We start from the raw sequence: 19,513 nt of genomic DNA on the forward strand, positions 1-19,513 counted from the left end.
AGTTATATTCCAGGTCGAATAAACTGGTGAAATTAAGTAGATAATCAATCTTCAGGATGTTGTTATCATATATATCCAATAACGTTCCAACCGGAGCGTTCGTTTTTGTCTACAGAGTAATGGAACGCATGGCCATATCATGACTAGTGCGCGTGACCAGGAAGTAGCATTCTGCCAGACCACTGACTCAAATAGCTGCCATCCGGTCCCACATCACACTAGAGGCTTCATTCCACGTTCTACTGACTGTTGACATCTAGTGGAAGGCGTACGAAGTGCGAACAGATTCATATCTTACTGGGATGTGAATAGACGAAGAGTTTAACATCAACCAGCCCCAGAATTTCCACTTCCTGTTTGGAAGTTTGCCTGCCATATGAGTTCTGTTATACTCACAGACATAATTCAAACAGTTTTAGAAACTTCAGATTTTTTATCCAATAGTAATAATAATATGCATATATTAGCATCTGGGACAGAGTAGGAGGCAGTTCACTATGGGCACGCGATTCATCCAAAGTGAAAATGCTGCCCCCTATCCCTAAAAAGGTAACGTAGCAGTTATAAAAGAAAGCTACGGCAAAATTGATACTGTGAGATTTCAAAACGTTTAAAACCATGACTAGAGAGAGACTGTCAACGAATTCAGCAGAGAGCTGCTGTTTTTATGAGTGAGTTCATGTTTAAGTTCTTACTCAGCACTGTCAACACTTTGTATTCAACGCTTTTATAAGCCATAAAATGCGCGTTCTTCCTATTTCCACTCAGCGCTACAACAAGCAATGAATGAGTAGGAAAGTGTAGGAAAGCGGCTTGGGTCTTTTTAAAATCAAGGAATATTTCACTTTCTCTGTTCATAGGAGTAACAACATGAATTTGTGCATGAGGCAGAAATAATGCGGTGCGACTCGAGTTTTGCCATCAGCTGGAAGACGGTGTCCCTTTTTGGTCAGTGTCAGTGGAGGAAAGGGAGAGCGGAGGGATGTTGAGAGACGGACTCTCAGTCTGCTGCTCTCTCCCTCCGCTGAGACTGACCATCAGAAGCAGGCATCATCAGCCCAGTAAAATATAAAGCAAATTATTTAAATGTATGCTCACTCAGCTGTGCAACAATGGATCTACAACACTGGATCTATTACCGGTGTGATCATATAGCCTACCTCAAATTTTGAAATATATATATTTTTAAATGTCCTGAACAACAATGAATTGGCAGGTAAATTCAAGCAAAGCCAGTATGAGGTGATAATGTATTGGGCCTATAGCTTACTGCACAAACCTCATTGCTACAGTACTGTTTTTAATTGGTTATTGTTGCATAGGCTTACATTTTTTAAGTCATGTTAATAAAAAAAATTAAACGGTAGATCTCGGCATGCATTTTGACTCCGAAAGTGATCTTGACTCAGAAAAGGTTGGTGACCACTGGACTAGGCCTACTAAACTCAGCAAAAAAAAGAAACGTCCCTTTTTCAGGACCCTGTCTTTCAAAGATAATTGGTAAAAATCCAAATAACTTCACAGATCTTCATTGTAATGGGTTTAAACACTGTTTCCCATGCTTGTTCAATGAACCATACACAATTAATGAACATGCACCTGTGGAACGGTCGTTAAGACACTAACAGCTTACAGAAAGTAGGCAATTAAGGTCACAGTTATGAAAACTTAGGACACTAAAGAGGCCTTTCTACTGACTCTGAAAAACACCAAAAGAAAGATGCCCAGGGTCCCTGCTCATCTGCGTGAACGTGCCTTAGGCATGCTGCAATGAGGCACGAGGACTGCAGATGTGGCCAGGGCAATAAATTGCAATGTCTGTACTGTGAGACGGCTAAGACAGTGCTACAGGGAGACAGAACAGACAGCTGATCGTCCTCGCAGTGGCAGACCACGTGTAACAACATCTGCGCCGGATCGGTACAGGTGGCAATAACAACTGCCTGAGTTACACCAGGAACGCACAATCCCTCCATCATTGCTCAGACTGTCCGCAATAGGCTGAGAGAGGCTGGACTGAGGGCTTGTAGGCTTGTTGTAAGGCAGGTCCTCACCAGACAACACCGGCAACAACGTCTCCTATGGGCACAAACCCACCGTCGCTGGACCAGACAGGACTGGCAAAAAGTGCTCTTCACTGATGAGTCGCGGTTTTGTCTCACCAGGGGTGATGGTCGGATTTGCGTTTATCGTCGAAGGAATGAGCGTTACACCGAGGCCTGTACTCTGGAGCAGGATCGATTTGGAGGTAGAGGGTCCATCATGGTCTGGGGCGGTGTGTCACAGCATCATCGGACTGAGCTTGTCATCATTGCAGGCAATCTCAACGCTCTGCGTTACAGGGAGAACATCCTCCTCCCTCATGTGGTACCCTTCCTGCAGGCTCATCCTGACATGACCCTCCAACATGACAATGCCACCAGACATACTGCTCATTCTGTGCGTGATTTCCTGCAAGATAGGAATGTCAGTGTTCTGCCATGGCCAGTGAAGAGCCCGGATCTCAATCCCATTCAGCATGTCTGGGACCTGTTGGGTCGGAGGGTGAGGGCTAGGGCCATTTCCCCCAGAAATGTCCGGGAACTTGCAGGTGCCTTGGTGGAAGAGTGGGGTAACATCTCACAGCAATAACTGGCAAATCTGGTGCAGTTCATGAGGAGGAGATGCACTGCAGTACTCAATGCAGCTGGTGACCACACCAGATACTGACTGTTACTTTTGATTTTGACCCCCCCTTTGTACAGGCACACATTATTCAATTTCTGTTAGTCACACGTCTGTGGAACTTGTTCAGTTTGTCTCAGTTGTTGAATCTTACGTTCATACAAATATTTACACATGTTGAGTTTGCCGAAAATTAACACAGTTGACAGTGAGAGGACGTTTCGTTTTTGCTGAGTTTATATTTATTTCTCAACTTTCCTAATATTAAGCACATTGTTTATCTTTACAACAGGAGTATAGCCTACCTGGCTGGCATGAAAATGAACTACAGGAAAAGCATAGATGACATGTATTTTTTCCCGCTGCCCCGGTTTCGAGACATGTGCATGATATTGGTCCATTCTAAATTTCACACATATTATTTAGTATATGTAAAGACAAGATTAAATCAAGAATAGTCTGATGGGTGACAATATTAGCCTAAATTATATATTATCACTTGTGAATGATGCCCAGCATAAGAAACTGTCTTTTTTATGTTGTTGACTTATGTTGAATCATAGTCACACACCTCATGTAGCCTATCCCCTAGGCCTATATGTTTTGATAAGGTTTGTATCACAACTAAAGTGGCCAAATAACTTCTTAAAATGAATTACATTAATCTGCTTTACAAGGGGTTTATAGCATAACTGGCATACATAAGCAGCGCGTGAGTTTCAAGTTTTGGGAAGATAATTGTAATGAATACTCAGGGAGAAAAAGGTGGAGATTCACACGCAGAGCGTGGCAGATGTTTATTAAGCCTTTGCAGAAGGCAGGAAGCGTGGTCACAGGCAGTCAAAAACAAACTATACCTCGCAACCATACAAACAGAAAGAACTGAACTAAATAGGGAGCTGATGAGACCAGGTGAGCAATGAACACAGGTGAAAACAATGAACTAAAATGAAAGACAGGGCTACGTTCCAGAACACAAAGAAACAGGGCTACGTTCAAGAACCCAAAGAAAAAGAACACAAGGTTGACTAAGAAAAGAAAAGCAGAACCGTACAATAGTTTTCACCATAAAAATGCACCTTTATAATAAAAGCATTACATGTATTTGATAATAGCCTACTGTCATGTGCGCATTGCTGCGCTTATAATGTGAAGAAATAGCCTAATAATTTATCAACATTTTAAGCAAACGTTCTGATCTGTTGCGTCAGCCACATTGCGTGAAAACTTTTTTTTTACTGTTGTATTAATTTGGGATTTATTGCACCCCACAACTGTCCCAGACTATGTTTGGAATATTTATTTCTCGCACAGAATAGGTCAACTTTTGTACTACGGGGGATAGTCGATTGACATAGGCTAGTGCTTTTTCTGTTTGTCAGGCCTACTCATCTTGAGTTGGCCGATGAATAGTAAATGTGGACAGTTCTTACAATATCTTCAATATGCACCTCGGAATTGGATAAGAACATGGGCAGTGTGTCTGTCTTCACTTGTAGCCTGTGAGAAAGACCCGATCACGTGACGGAGAGACATGTGAGTGAGAGGCGCTTCGAATTGCGCAGCACACTCAGGGAGAATGGCACAATGTAGCAATCAGGACCGCAAAAGGCATGGATTTTTTTAGGGTGCATTACAGCCACAAAGGGGATGCCGCCATTAAATTTGAGGCATTATGAAGTGCTTGTCAAATTGTGATTGAGAGACTATTGGAGTACAGCCTTCGCAAAAAACAAAGCTGAGCTCATGCCTTTCAAGCAACTTTTTTCAAATCATCATTAGAGTTTCATTATGCTGCCTTACATGCTGACCAGACCGCTCGTCGACATGCACCATCGCGCGATTGTTGATTTTTGTCCACCCACACCAGACGTGATCAGGACTCACAGGTTGAAGTATAAAAACGAACTCTGAACCAACTATATTAATTTGGGGACAGGTCGAAAAGCATCAAACATTTATGGCAATTTAGCCAGCTAACTTGCGGTTGCTAGCTAATTTGTCCTAGGATATAAACATTGGGTTGTTATTTTACCTGAAATGCACAAGTTCCTCTACTCCGACAATTAATCCACAGATAAAAGGGTAAACCGAGTTTGTTTATAGTAATCTCTCCTACTGTAGGCTTCTTCTTCTTTGTACTTTATATGGCGGTTCGCAACCAACTTTAAAGTGCATTACCACCACCAACTGGGCTGGATTGTGGACCTCAGATCATCTTTCAATCACCCACGTGGGTAAATGCTCCTAAAAACCAATGAGGAGATGGGAGAGGTGGGACTTGCAGCGCATCAAGCATCACAAATAGAACCAAGTCCTATTTTAGCGCCTGGCTACGCAGACGCTCGTTGACGCACGCGAGCAGTGTGGGTGCAATGATTGAATAACATGTATGTGTACATTTATTTTGCGCACGCGACACCAGCGGTGTGGTCAGCATGTTACAATGTATTAAAAATCAAATGTTTGTAGAACAACTAAAGTTACATTAATAACTCTAAATTAAGCATTAGGAGTACCAATTTCTTTGTTAACCGCTCAACACAGAATGTGCGCAATCACGCAAATCGTTTGGAGAACATATTTATATTTTATTCAGCTTTGTTCAATTGTATTCTTCATACTATAAAATTATATAAAATAATGCCACTGAATTATAAGTAAATCTTGTCTGCTAAATGAACTAGTGTAGCCCACAGCCATTTGGCATAGCTACATCAGGACCTAACATAAGGACAACTCAGAGTATGCTATTCTTTTCGTCTGAAATAGACTACATTTTTTTCACATCATGTCACGGTCGTCGTAGTGAGGAGACCAAAGCACAGCGTGATGTGAATACATCTTATTTAACTTCTACTTCATCACAATCCCGGATCCGGGAGCACCCCCATCAGTAAAAAAGCTGACTAGCATAGCCTAGCATAGCGTCACAAGTAAATACTAGCATCTAAATATCATTAAATCACAAGTCCAAGACACCAGATGAAAGATACACATCTTGTGAATCCAGCCATCATTTCTGATTTTTAAAATGTTTTACAGGGAAGACACAATATGTATTTTTTTTCCACCATTTTTTTCCTGCATAGGTAGCTATCACAATTTCAACCAAATAAAGATATAAATAGTCACTAACCAAGAAACAACTTCATCAGATGACAGTCTGATAACATATTTATTGTATAGCATATGTTTTGTTAGAAAAATTTGCATATTTCAGGTATAAATCATAGTTTTACATTGCAGCCACCATCACAACTCTCACCAAAGCAACTAGAATAACTACAGAGACCAACGTGAATTACCTAAATACTCATCATAAAACATTTATGAAAAATACACAGCGTACAGCAAATGAAAGACAAAGATCTTGTGAATCCAGCCAATATTTCAGATTTTTTAAGTGTTTTACAGCGAAAACACAATATAGCATTATATTAGCTTACTACAATAGCCAACCACACAACAGCATTGATTCAAGCCAACAATAGCGATAACGAATAAACCAGCAAAAGATATTAATTTTTTCACTAACCTTCTCAAACGTCTTCAGATGACAGTCCTATAACATCATATTACACAATACATATAGAGTTTGTTCGAAAATGTGCATATTTAGCGGCACAAATCGTGGTTATACAATGAGAATAGTAGCCAAGCTGCCAACAAAATGTCGGGAGAAATCTTGGGAGAGGCACCTAATCTAATCATTAACTAATCATAAACTTGACTAAAAAATACAGGTTGGACATCAAATGAAAGATACATTAGTTCTTAATGCAACCGCTGTGTTCGATTTTTTAAATTAACGTTACTACGACATACAGCGTGCGTTAAAGCGAGACCGCACCGAAATTAATGGCGGAATAGGAGTTTTACATTTTTCAACAGAACAACGAATTAACATCATAAATAGTTCTTACTTTTTGATGAGCTTTCATCAGAATCTTGGGCAAGTTGTCCTTTGTCCAGAAGAATCGTTGCTCGGTTGTAGATTGTCGCCTTCAACTTTGGAATTAGCAGTAAACATTAGCCATGTGGCGAAGACGTGCCCAACTCACTATAACGCAGCACAAAGAAAATTCCGAAAATCGCAATATACTGATATAAAATGATATAACTCGGTTTAAAATAACTACATTATGACGTTCTTAACACCTATATCGAATAAAATCAGAGCCGGATATATCTAAGGCCTATAACGGGAGCTTTCCAGAACGCCATCCTGAGGTCTGTCTTGCGTCATGGCGAATGTTGAAAAGAGTGCACCCCCGGTTCCAAGAGCCCTTATATGGCCTCAGATCTGCCTAGCAACTCCATTCCAATTCTCACTATTTGCTGACATCTAGGGGAAGGCGTATGCAGTGCATGTCGACCAATAGAAGACATGCAAATTAATAAACTGACCCTAGAACAGCCTGCCTGATTTCAGATTTCTCACTTCCTCACAGGAAGTTTGCTCCAACTTGAGTTCTGTTTTACTCACAGATATAATTCAAACGGTTTTAGAAACTAGAGAGTGTTTTCTATCCAATAGTAATAATAATATGCATATTGTACGAGCAAGAATTGAGTACGAGGCAGTTTAATTTGGGAACGAAATTTTTACAAAGTGAAAACAGCACCCCCTATTGAGAAAAGGTTTTAATGACAACGAAAGAACACCAAAACAAAATAACAAACGAATGTGCCGCTAATAATAACAAGTGCAGACATGCAACATCAACATAGACAGTCACCCACAAACCAAACTGGAAAATGGCAACCTAAATAGGATCCCCAATCAGAGACAACGATAAACAGCTGCCTCTGATTGGGAACCAATCCAGGCCACCATAGACCTATGTATGCCTAGACTACACACACAACCTAGACATACAAAAACCCTAGACCAGACAAAAACACACATACCACCCTCGTCACACCCTGACCTAACCAAAATAATAAAGAAAACAAAGATAACTAAGGTCAGGGCGTGACATCATGCTTTTTTAGACCTGTCTAAAATAAATAATGGATTTATTGTGAAGGTGCAGGCTATATTACATGGATTTATTCGACATCAGGAGATGCTAAATGTTTTTTTTACCTTTATTTAACTAGGCAAGTCAGTTAAGAACAAATTCTTATTTTCAATGACAGCCTAGGAACAGTGGGTTAACGGCCTGTTCAGGGGCAGAATGACAGATTTGTACTTTGTCAGCTCGGGGATTTGAACTTGCAACCTTTTGGTTACTAGTCCAACGCTCTAACCACTAGGCTACCCTGCCGCCCTGGTTTATGTCAATTACCGTGAGACCGACAGTTATTTGCCATGACCAGTCGCAAAATCGGTTATTCCAGCATTACCTTTGTTACGAATTGCATGTGGCGATACAAATTTTGTTAAAAAAAACTAAAAAAGCCTAAATACATAAAAACAATAGTTTAAACTATGACCTGGTTGAACCCCTTACCTGTCTCTACAGATCGTCCTGAGAGGCCCAAGACTCATTGTGAACACCAGAGAGACAGTGTCCAGACAATCAGTCCTGAGGGGTACCCTATCCCGGGGGTCTTTGTGCCTGAGTGCGATGAGCAGGGTCAATACAGAGCCCTGCAGTGCCACGGTTCTACAGGACATTGCTGGTGTGTGGACAGCAGGGGGCAGGAGAGAGCAGGGACCAGGAAAGGACCCAGCACTGGCCAGCCTAACTGTGATGAACCAGGTAAGTTTAATGCTAAACACATTACAGATAATAACAGTAATATCCATGTTGTCTCTGTAATATCGTCTGTAAAGGGTACTTGTTTGTTCAGAACAACTAGCTATAACCAGTGGGAAAAACTGGTTACAATAAAGTCCTTATGACGACTTTTATGATGTCATGGTCAGGTTGTATACTGGTTGTAATCTGGTAATAACAACCAAAAGATGTCTTGATGTGATCATGAAATAGCCATCTTTACCTGGACATAAGAGTCTAGTTGGTTGTAATGTAGTTATATGACATTGTGTCAACCAGAAAAACAATATACACCAGACAACGACGTCATTAAGATGGCATGTGCCTAATTTTGCCCACTCGAGTAAATGTGTTTGCTTTCTGGCCAGGCAATTGCAAGCATGTGAGTTTAAGCTAGTAGAATTACAACTGTCAATAACCCCTTACCTGCCTCTACAGATCACCCGGAGAGGCCCAAGACTCATTGCGAACACCAGAGAGACAGTCTGCAGACAACCAGTCCCGAGGGGAATGTTGACGGGGCCTTTGTACCTCAGTGTGATGAGCAGGGTCAATACAGAGCCCTGCAGTGCCATGGCGCTACAGGACACTGCTGGTGTGTGGACAGCAGGGGGCAGGAGAGGGCAGGGACCAGGAAACCACCCGGTACATCGCAACCTAACTGTGATGAACCAGGTGAGATGAGTTTACGTGTGTCGTGCATACATTTGACGTACACACAACACACCTGTATACACTAATACACATGCATAAACACCACTAATTGGAAGACCACACACACACACACACACACACACACACAACTAGAGGTTCATGCTGCAATGCAATCTGCCTCATGTGGCCAGCTTAGACACATATGAGATTTTCTCTAGGTTTAGAATTAAAGCCAGGCAGCAGGCACTGTTGATATGTAATACAGCTAAACACAATGGAATCGTTAAAAGGTTAGGCACCAATAATGTGTTACGCCCTGTAAAGCCCCAGCTCAGCTCCTCATTGCGTATGAGTAATCACTTTCATTTGAATCGAGTAAATGGTGCCACGTCACGCGGTCAGGTCTATATTGTTAGGCGGAGGAGGTAGGTCAGTGATGTGGTTCGCCCATGGTTTTCCTGCCGAACCACTGCTTCTTCTACACTGTGCCCAATGTGTGCTCTTCTCTCTTCTCAAAAAACATATTTTTTGTGTCTGTGTAGGAGTCTTGAGTTGGAAAAAAATTGAACATTCGGTCATATTTTTAACAGTTTCAGAGATAACAAAAAAAAATACTTGGCCGTTTAACCTAAAGTGGTATGTTTTAAGTGCCCCTGAAAGCACGTTATCAAGGTGGATTTGATAAAGTAAACACTTGAAAATCCGTAAGAATGTATACAAGTGGGTAGGTGACAGGAGGGGGGGGGTGAGTGTGTGTGTGTGTGTGCATGTGTACAGGTGTGCATGTGTGTGAAATAGACTGATGAGTGTGTAAGGGGTCAGACATACCACGCTGGAGTGTGTGTGTGTATGTGTACATGCACGTCCATGCATACGTGAACGAGACTGAGTGTGTGTGTGTGTGAGTATGTGTGTATATGTAGTAGAGGAGAGACAGAAACGTGACCAGGAGGATTGATTTGATTTCTTGCCCTTACACGGGCCCCCCCAGGGTCATAGATCACCTTCTCCTGTCCCAGACCTGTAAACGCTTGCGGGGTCAGCTCACCTCTCATCACTATCAGCTGGAACGCTTATCTACTACCCATAATACAACTGAAGAGTCACAGAGTCCACAGCCATTGGACGGCCCTTAAAAAGGCAATGGGTGATTTCTACCGGAGTCATAATAGCGTTTCACAATGTAAATGTAGGCATTACTGATGAAGCACTACACTTAACTCTGGCTATTTACACATTCCTGACCAGAGTTGTTTATAATATTGTCTCATCTTCAGAGACTGACTTTTCACAATGTGAGCTAGGTAGGTTAGTTGTACAGCATACATGTACAAACGTAGCCCTAGATTTAATAAGATCAAGCATTAACTGGTGATAGCAGACACTCACATAGCAGCTGATTTGGCGTGGCGGAGGTGCAACTGCGTTGGTGAGCAGCTGCTCTTGCGATCATTGCCACTAAGCCACAGGCGTTAGAAGTTCAGAATGAGAAAGTGTAGGATGTACAGAAATAATTACGCTCAAATTGAAAAATCATGAAAGAAAATAATGGGGATTTCTATCATTTTAATCGAGGTGTTCCACCTTCACACTGTCAAAACAACCGCTATGTGGTGTTGGCTAAAGCGGATTTGATCTGAATCGAGCCCATCGTCTTTAGAGCTCACATTGCGTCAAACCTTAGTCTGTTTTTCTTATTAGTTTGCTTTTCGTTGTCAGGGTGTTTATTTAGATTTTGAAGTGACTGTGCATGCAGTCAGATTCACTGCAAGTGTTGACAGCTTACTTAGTCATAGAAAGGACCCTGTGAAAGAAGAGTGTACGAACCATCCACATACTTTGAAGCTTTGGTCATAATTCAATGATCAATTGGTGTCCTGATGTGATGATTGACATTTTAGTCATTTAGTAGTAGTGAGTTCATACATTTTCAGACTTTTTTCATATTGGTCCCATGTGGGAATCGAATCCACAACCATGGGGTTGCAAGCGCCTTGCTCTCCCAACTGAGCCACACGGGACCCTTGGTGCAGGACAACAGAACTAATTACTTTCAGTGACACTTTATTTGGCTAGTCCCCTAAAGATGATCCATAGATGCTCGCACTATCAGCAAACAATCAACTGCAACTGTTGATATGCAACTGCTTGCCAGGGTTACAGTTAGGGTAAAGGTTAAGATCAGGGTTCGGGTTAAGTTTAGGTTAAGGGTTAAGGTTAGGGTTTGTAGTAGTTAGTAAGTTGAACACTTACTGAACATCTATAAACCATCTATTTGGGATTATTCAAATAAAGTTAATTAATTCAAGAAAAAAAATACCTGAGTTTCTCCTAGCCCTGTACTGTATATGACCCATGTGCCCTCTCCCTCTGCCCCCCTCTCTCCCTCAGCGGTAGTGCCCCCCACCCAGCGGCCGGAGACGGTGTGCGAGCGTTGGCGGGCCAGCCTGGTGGACCACTACGGGGGCCTGCCCGAGCCCCACCACTACCTGCCCCAGTGCGACCCCCAGGGGCAGTTCAACCCCATCCAGTGCTACGGCGACAGCAGCTACTGTTGGTGCGTGGACCGGGACGGCCGCGAGGTGGCTGGGACGCGCTCGCACGACGTGGTCAAGCCTGCCTGTGAGTGACGTTACTGGCGCTGCTGGTCATCTTTTCACATTTTCAAGTTTGTACTGTAGGATTAAATGTTGAATGCTAATCTGTGACATGTATCTTAAACTGTATAAACATTTGCTGATGTTAACTTGAGGTTTGGGGGGAACATTTGAATTATGATAATGTGAGGTATCATTTAGTTCATTCGTTATCTACACAGGTAGGTTAATTAACAACTTCTAATACAGTATATCTGTCAGTGTTTTATCCTGACTTTCTTCCTTCTTCTCACCCACCATCTACAGGTGTCCCCACTGTAGCCCCTCCCACCATGCACCCTCTGCCTCGCCCTGATGTGACCCCGCCCCCCTCAGGCACCTCCCTCCTGTATGCCCAGGGACAGCAGATTGGGGCACTGCCTCTCAATGGCACACTCATGGACTCGGAGCGCTCCTCTACACTACTGGCTCTGCATGTAAGGAAGAACACTAGGCTACTCCATACTAGTCATTACAAGAGCTTAATGTAGAGTTTGTACTATTGAACAGCTCATTGTATGTCAGCCATTCACAATTCCTCAGTGTTCTTTCTAGGCATTATGTGAAGTTCACGGCACTCACCACTGTATTTGTAGATTCATATAGTTTTGTGTCACGTGTTCTGATTGTGGCTAAGGTACAACATGTGTTGAACTGGTAGACTGTAAGTGTAAAATGTATGTGTCTCTCCACAGGGCTCCATTGTGGTGGGCATCGACTATGACTGCAGGGAGAAGAAGGTGTACTGGACCGACCTGGCAGGCAGGACCATCAACAGAGCCAGACTGGAGCCTGGGGCCGAGCCTGAGACTCTCATCAACACAGGTACACTTACACCAGGGTTTCCAATATGAAAATGTGGCCCCGAACATTTTACGTTATTATTTAGGCTAATAATATAACTCAATCACCGTTCGTAAAAAAGACTGTTCAACGCATGGCTGCGTATAGCGTAGAGGCCTGGGCTATATCAGATATGTTTCTTCTTTCATTGCACGGGAAAAACACATTTCATGCAATTCTACTTCATATGACTGGAGACGTTAGCGGAATCTTTTTTAATATGAAAAATTAGAGATCAATCAAAACGACGTTGTCCATATAATAGGCCTATGTGAAGGGGAGACACAAATAGAATACGTCCAGCTGGAGGAAGAGATGATTGTCCAAAAACAAAACTTTTAAGAGGCACTGACCCAACAATGATAGAGGGTGAATATGTGCAGTGTGCACTCACTAGGGATATGGCCGATGCTCTCTGCTGGTGCCAATAAGATGCTATAGGCCTACTGTTGTTCGCTCAATTAAGATTCATATTTTCATTGTCCTTACAGCAATAGCCATTTGCTTTCCAAACTATGTTTTTCTGCGATTTAATTTTGAAATATTGCTTTATGCCTGGCTGGGCCTCTCTACTTTTCACTGACAGTCGCAACTCAACAATAATTTATTAGGTATTTGCTGCGCGTGCTCACTGTCTAAATTGTGCACTCTGCCTTTCCTTCTGACTGCAGGTAATGCGATTTAAAACAATCCCAAACGTATTTTTTTTTAAGGCTAATGATGCTCTGTGGCCAAAATCATGCTTTAGTAGCCTATTTTGAATGATTTTATTTATATATTTATTTATATGTATAGACAGGAGTAGGCTAATTAGGCTATATCATTTTGGCAATTTAATTCAATTTACTTAGGGAAAGCTTAGCTTCCCCTAGCCTTGTAAACACGCTGCCAATGAGCCTATGTCAATCTACTATCCCCTAAATGTACCTATTCTATTGGTTAGCTTGTCGAGATAGAAATAGCCAAAACAGACTCTGGGGCATTTGTGGGGCGATAGATCCCAAATCCATACAACCAGTTTTTAAAAAAAGCTATGAATCTGATGCAACAGATCAGAACGTTCAGCTTAAAATGTTGATAAACTATTGTTTCGTAACATTATTAGCGCAGCAGTACACACAAGGCAGTAGGCTACGCGCAAATGTGCGTTTGGCTAACGGACAAAGAAAGAAAGCCAATAGAACATGAATTAGGCTCTTTTTAAAATAATTGCCTCCACGGATATGGTCGGATTTTGCTTAGGCTACTTTGAAGCAAGGTAAAACATGACTCATAATATGTAGTAAAGCAGCTATATGTTCTCAAAATGCATACTACCTCCAGCTCATTGCAAAGTGGTGTGTGACGCGGCTGATGAAGCATTTGAATGGCGAATGGGAAGCGGGTTTCAATTACCAGTAGAGAAATAAAAATAGTAGCTCTTTTTAATCGTGGGCCAAAAATGATTTTAACAGGGTTGCATTTAGAATTGTTGCGCAATGATTGGGCTTATAAAAGCGCTGTCTGAAATGTTTTGCTAAAAGGCTCTGTATCTGTATGCTGTGCGCTTGTGATAAGTTAGTACATAACAAATATACACATGCAGCAATTTAATTCCATAGGCCGATAAGTGTGTACATCAACGGGTATTTCCATCAATGAATAGGCTAAAATTTAGCTATGTTTTTCTATCTTCTCTCTGACAATTAGCCGTTACCAATTTTATTTATCAGCTTTTTTTTTTTATATGCCCAAAAGCCGACTATTACCAGCTAATGGAAACACTGACTCACACCCACTGGTAACACAGACAACAAGGGCATATCACACAGCCAGCACAGATAACACACACTCTGCAACCAGAGTTACCGCAGTCACCTTCACAGATAACTGACTACATTTACATTTCAGGTATTTACTACAGTATGTTCAACTGAATAACCTTTATGACTGTCCATTGTCCATAGGTCTAACCAGTCCAGAGGGCTTGGCGGTGGACGTGGTGCGCAGGGCCATGTTCTGGGTGGATAGCACGCCGGACAAGATCGAACGTGCTAACCTGGACGGCAGCGGGAGACAGACTCTCTTCGACACTGACATGGTCAACCCCCGTGCTATCATAGTGGACTCTTCCACTGGGTAAGGTTGAGGTTCAAAGTGGGTCATGTCAAAATCTCTCACAGTGGTGTGCACATTAACACAAAAATACATCATGTAATAAAGAAAGTGTACTTGCACATTAATGTGCGCTCCCAATAGTTTAGGTTTTACAGTATATTAGTCAAGTCAGCATGTCTACTATTCTCACTTTTTTACTCTAGAATAAAACATAACTTTTTGAGAACATACAGGAAATGTACCGGTTGGTTTTCTACATAGCAGTGACTATCGGCCATGGCTGTCTTATGTTCAGAGTTCAGTTACTGCACCACTGCTTTCACAACATCATAACATCTCTGACCAAAAGTAGATTTTCCCGAAAGTCATAAGCTGTTCAGTGGAAAGGCGTTTGACGAGCTATAGGGTGACTGGAAGAAATCAAAACAGAACTGGAGGTGGATGTTTTCCAACTCCCACACTAATCTTAAGGCTGCATCCCAAATGGCACCCTATTCTCTATATGTTCCACTACTGTTGTTTAGGGTCCATAGGGTCCTTGTGAAAAGTAGTGCAGTATGTAGGGAATAGGGTGCAATTTGGGACACTGACTCACGTTAGTGAGACAAGGGCGGCCTCGGGAGACCCTGAGGTCAAGGGTCACAGTTTTTTGGGAGGTAATCTCACTCTGACCTCATCAGCTCCAAACAAAACCCAGCCTCACTAAGATATCTCTTCTGAGGCAAGAAGTGTACTTCAGGTGGTCCCTTAGGAGCAGGCTACCCTACCCTGTCAGATCCAGGTTGTGTGTGTGCGGGAGTGTCTTTAAGTGTGCGTGTGTGTGTGCCTTTAAGTGAGTGTGTGTCTTTACTTAAGTGTGTGTTTTTTGTTGTTGACATCTATGTGTGTGTGTGTTTGTCTTTGCACTAATGTGTATGCCTTTGCATCAGCATGTGTGTGTTTCATTTGAGTCGGGGAATTCCCCTTCTCCTTGAATTAATAGCCACGTTAATTAGGCTTCATTTCCTGTGGCCCGGCTGTCTTCCTGTGATGTGCTTACTGACAATACACTCTCTGCACATCAACACTCACTGAGGGAGGCAGAGGAAGGATGGGGTGCGTCCCAAATGGCACCCTATTTCCCATATAGTGTACTACTTTTGACCAGGTTCCATAGGGCTCTGGTCAAATGTAGTACACTATACACTGAGTATACCAAACATTAGGTATACTCAGTCTATACCCCCCTTTTGCCCTCAGAACAGCTTCAATTCATCAGGGCATGGAGTCTACAAGGTGTGGAAAGCGTTCCACAGGGATGCTGGCCCATGTTGACTCAATCTTCCCACAGTTGTGTCAATAGTCTGGATGTCCTTTGGGTGGTGGACCATTCTTGATACACATGCAAAACTGTTGAGTGTGAAAAACCCAGCAGCGTTGCGGTTCTTGACACAAACCGGTGAGCCTCGCACCTATTCTCATACCCTGTTCAAAGGCACTTCAATCTTTTGTCTTGCCCATTCACCCTCTGAATGGCACACATACACAATCAATCAATCAATCAAGTTTATTTTATAGAGCCCTTCGTACATCAGCTAATATCTCGAAGTGCTGTACAGAAACCCAGCCTAAAACCCCAAACAGCAAGCAATGCAGGTGTAGAAGCACGGTGGCTAGGAAAAACTCCCTAGAAAGGCCAAAACCTAGGAAGAAACCTAGAGAGGAACCAGGCTATGAGGGGTGGCCAGTCCTCTTCTGGCTGTGCCGGGTGGAGATTATAACAGAACTATGCCAAGATGTTCAAAATGTTCATAAGTGACAAGCATGGTCAAATAATAATCATAAATAATTTTCAGTTGGCTTTTCATAGCCGATCATTAAGAGTTGAAAACAGCAGGTCTGGGACAGGTGGCGGTTCCATAACCGCAGGCAGAACAGTTGAAACTGGAATAGCAGCAAGGCCAGGCGGACTGGGGACAGCAAGGAGTCATCATGCCCGGTAGTCCTGACGTATGGTCCTAGGGCTCAGGTCCTCCGAGAGAGAGAAAGAAAGAGAGAAGGAGAGAATTAGAGAGAGCCAAGATTTTCAAAATGTTCATAAATGACAAGCATGGTCAAATAATAATCAGGAATAAAAGTCAGTTGGCTTTTCATAGCCGATCATTAAGAGTTGAAAGCAGCAGGTCTGGGACAGGTAGGGGTTCCATAACCGCAGGCAGAGCAGTTGAAACTGGAACAGCAGCAAGGCCAGGTGGACTGGGGACAGCAAGGAGTCATCATGCCCGGTTTGCCGTGACGTATGGTCCTAGGGCTCAGGTTCTCAGAGAGAGAGAAAGAAAGAGAGAACGAGAGAATTAGAGAGAGCATACTTAAATTCACACAGGACACTGGATAAGACAGGAGAAGTACTCCAGGTATAACCAACTGACCCTAGCCCCCCGACACATAAACTACTGCAGCATAAATACTGGAGGCTGAGACAGAAGCGGTCAGGAGACACTGTGGCCCCATCCGAAGATACCCCCGGACAGGGCCAAACAGGAAGGATATAACCCCACCCACTTTGCCAAAGCACAGCCCCCGCACCACTAGAGGGATATCTTCAACCACCAACTTACAATCCTGAGACAAGGCCGAGTATAGCCCACAAAGATCTCCACCACAGCACAAACCAAGGGGGGGCGCCAACCCAGACAGGAAGATCACGTCAGTAACTCAACCCACTCAAGTGACGCATCCCTCCTAGGGACAGCATGAAAGAGCACCAGTAAGCCAGTGACTCAGCCCCTGTAATAGGGTTAGAGGCAGAGAATCCCAGTGGAGAGAGGGGAACCGGCCAGGCAGAGACAGCAAGGGCGGTTCGTTGCTCCAGAGCCTTTCCGTTCACCTTCACACTCCTGGGCCAGACTACACTCAATCATATGACCTACTGAAGAGATAAGTCTTCAGTAAAGACTTAAAGGTTGAGACCGAGTCTGCGTCTCTCACATGGGTAGGCAGACCGTTCCATAAAAATGGAGATCTATAGGAGAAAGCCCTGCCTCCCGCTGTTTGCTTAGAAATTCTAGGGACAATTAGGAGGCCTGCGTCTTGTGACCGTAGCGTACGTATAGGTATGTACGGCAGGACCAACTCGGAAAGATAGGTAGGAGCAAGCCCATGTAACGCTTTATAGGTTAACAGTAAAACCTTGAAATCAGCCCTTGCCTTAACAGGAAGCCAGTGTAGGGAAGCTAGCACTGGAGTAATATGATCAAATTTCTTGGTTCTAGTCAGGATTCTAGCAGCCGTATTTAGCACTAACTGAAGTTTATTTAGTGCTTTATCCGGGTAGCCGGAAAGTAGAGCATTGCAGTAGTCTAACCTATAAGTAACAAATGCATGGATTAATTTTCCTGCATCATTTTTGGACAGAAAATGTCTGATTTTTGCAATTTTACGTAGATGGAAAAAAGCTGTCCTTGAAACAGTCTTGATATGTTCGTCAAAAGAGAGATCAGGGTCAAGAGTAACGCCGAGGTCCTTCACAGTTTTATTTGAGACGACTTTACAACCATCAAGATTAATTGTCAGATTTAACAGAAGATCTCTTTGTTTCTTGGGACCTAGAACAAGCATCTCTGTTTTGTCCGAGTTTAAAAGTAGAAAGTTTTCAGCCATCCACTTCCTTATGTCTGAAACACAGGCTTCTAGCGAGGGCAATTTTGGGGCTTCACCATGTTTCATTGAAATGTACAGCTGTGTGTCATCCGCATAGCAGTGAAAGTTAACATTATGTTTTCGAATAACATCCCCAAGAGGTAAAATATATAGTGAAAACAATAGTGGTCCTAAAACGGAACCTTGAGGAACACCGAAATGTACAGTTGATTTGTCAGAGGACAAACCATTCACAGAGACAAACTGATATCTTTCCGACAGGTAAGATCTAAACCGGGCCAGAACTTGTCCGTGTAGACCAATTTGGGTTTCCAGTCTCTCCAAAAGAATGTGGTGATCGATGGTGTCAAAGGCAGCACTAAGGTCTAGTAGCACGAGGACAGATGCAGAGCCTCGGTCTAACGCCATTAAAAGGTCATTTACCACCTTCACAAGTGCAGTCTCAGTGCTATGATGGGGTCTAAAACCAGACTGAAGCATTTCGTATACATTGTTTGTCTTCAGGAAGGCAGTGAGTTGCTGCGCAACAGCTTTTTCTAAAATTTTTGAGAGGAATGGAAGATTCGATATAGGCCGATAGTTTTTTATATTTTCCGGGTCAAGGTTTGGCTTTTTCAAGAGAGGCTTTATTACTGCCACTTTTAGTGAGTTTGGTACACATCCGGTGGATAGAGAGCTGTTTATTATGTTCAACATAGGAGGGCCAAGCACAGGAAGCAGCTCTTTCAGTAGTTTAGTAGGAATAGGATCCAGTATGCAGCTTGAAGGTTTAGAGGCCATGATTATTTTCATCATTGTGTCAAGAGATATAGTACTAAAACACTTAAGTGTCTCTCCCGATCCCAGGCCCTGGCAGAGCTGTGCAGATCCAGGACAGCTAAGCCCTGGAGGAATACGCAGATTCAAAGAGGAGTCCGTAATTTGCTTTCTAATGGTCATGATCTTTTCCTCAAAGAAGTTCATGAATTTATTACTGCTGAAGTGAAAGCCATCCTCTCTTGGGGAATGCTGCTTTTTAGTTAGCTTTGCAACAGTATCAAAGAGAAATTTTGGATTGTTCTTATTTTCCTCGATTAAGTTGGAAAAGTAGGATGATCGAGCAGCAGTGAGGGCTCTTCGGTACTGCACGGTACTGTCTTTCCAAGCTAGTCGGAAGACTTCCAGTTTGGTGTGGCGCCATTTCCGTTCCAATTTTCTGGAAGCTTGCTTCAAAGCTCGGGTATTTTCTGTATACCAGGGAGCTAGTTTCTT

The 19,513-nt window shown here is 42.8% G+C and overlaps 1 protein-coding gene across 1 annotated transcript in view; it reads left to right on the forward strand.

Moving 5' to 3' along the window:
• The window catches only part of nid2a (nidogen 2a (osteonidogen)), a 122,854-nt gene that overhangs the window by 92,146 nt on the left and 11,195 nt on the right, over positions 1-19,513 (forward strand). The window contains exons 18-23 of the mRNA XM_038967376.1: positions 8,136-8,375; positions 8,832-9,068; positions 11,439-11,669; positions 11,951-12,120; positions 12,379-12,508; positions 14,473-14,644. Of these exons, the coding sequence (XP_038823304.1) occupies positions 8,136-8,375; positions 8,832-9,068; positions 11,439-11,669; positions 11,951-12,120; positions 12,379-12,508; positions 14,473-14,644 (1,180 nt within the window). The remainder of the gene's footprint in view (positions 1-8,135; positions 8,376-8,831; positions 9,069-11,438; positions 11,670-11,950; positions 12,121-12,378; positions 12,509-14,472; positions 14,645-19,513) is intronic.

The sequence above is a fragment of the Salvelinus namaycush genome, chromosome 28 (assembly GCF_016432855.1).
Source record: "Salvelinus namaycush isolate Seneca chromosome 28, SaNama_1.0, whole genome shotgun sequence".
NCBI classification, from domain to species: domain Eukaryota; kingdom Metazoa; phylum Chordata; class Actinopteri; order Salmoniformes; family Salmonidae; genus Salvelinus; species Salvelinus namaycush.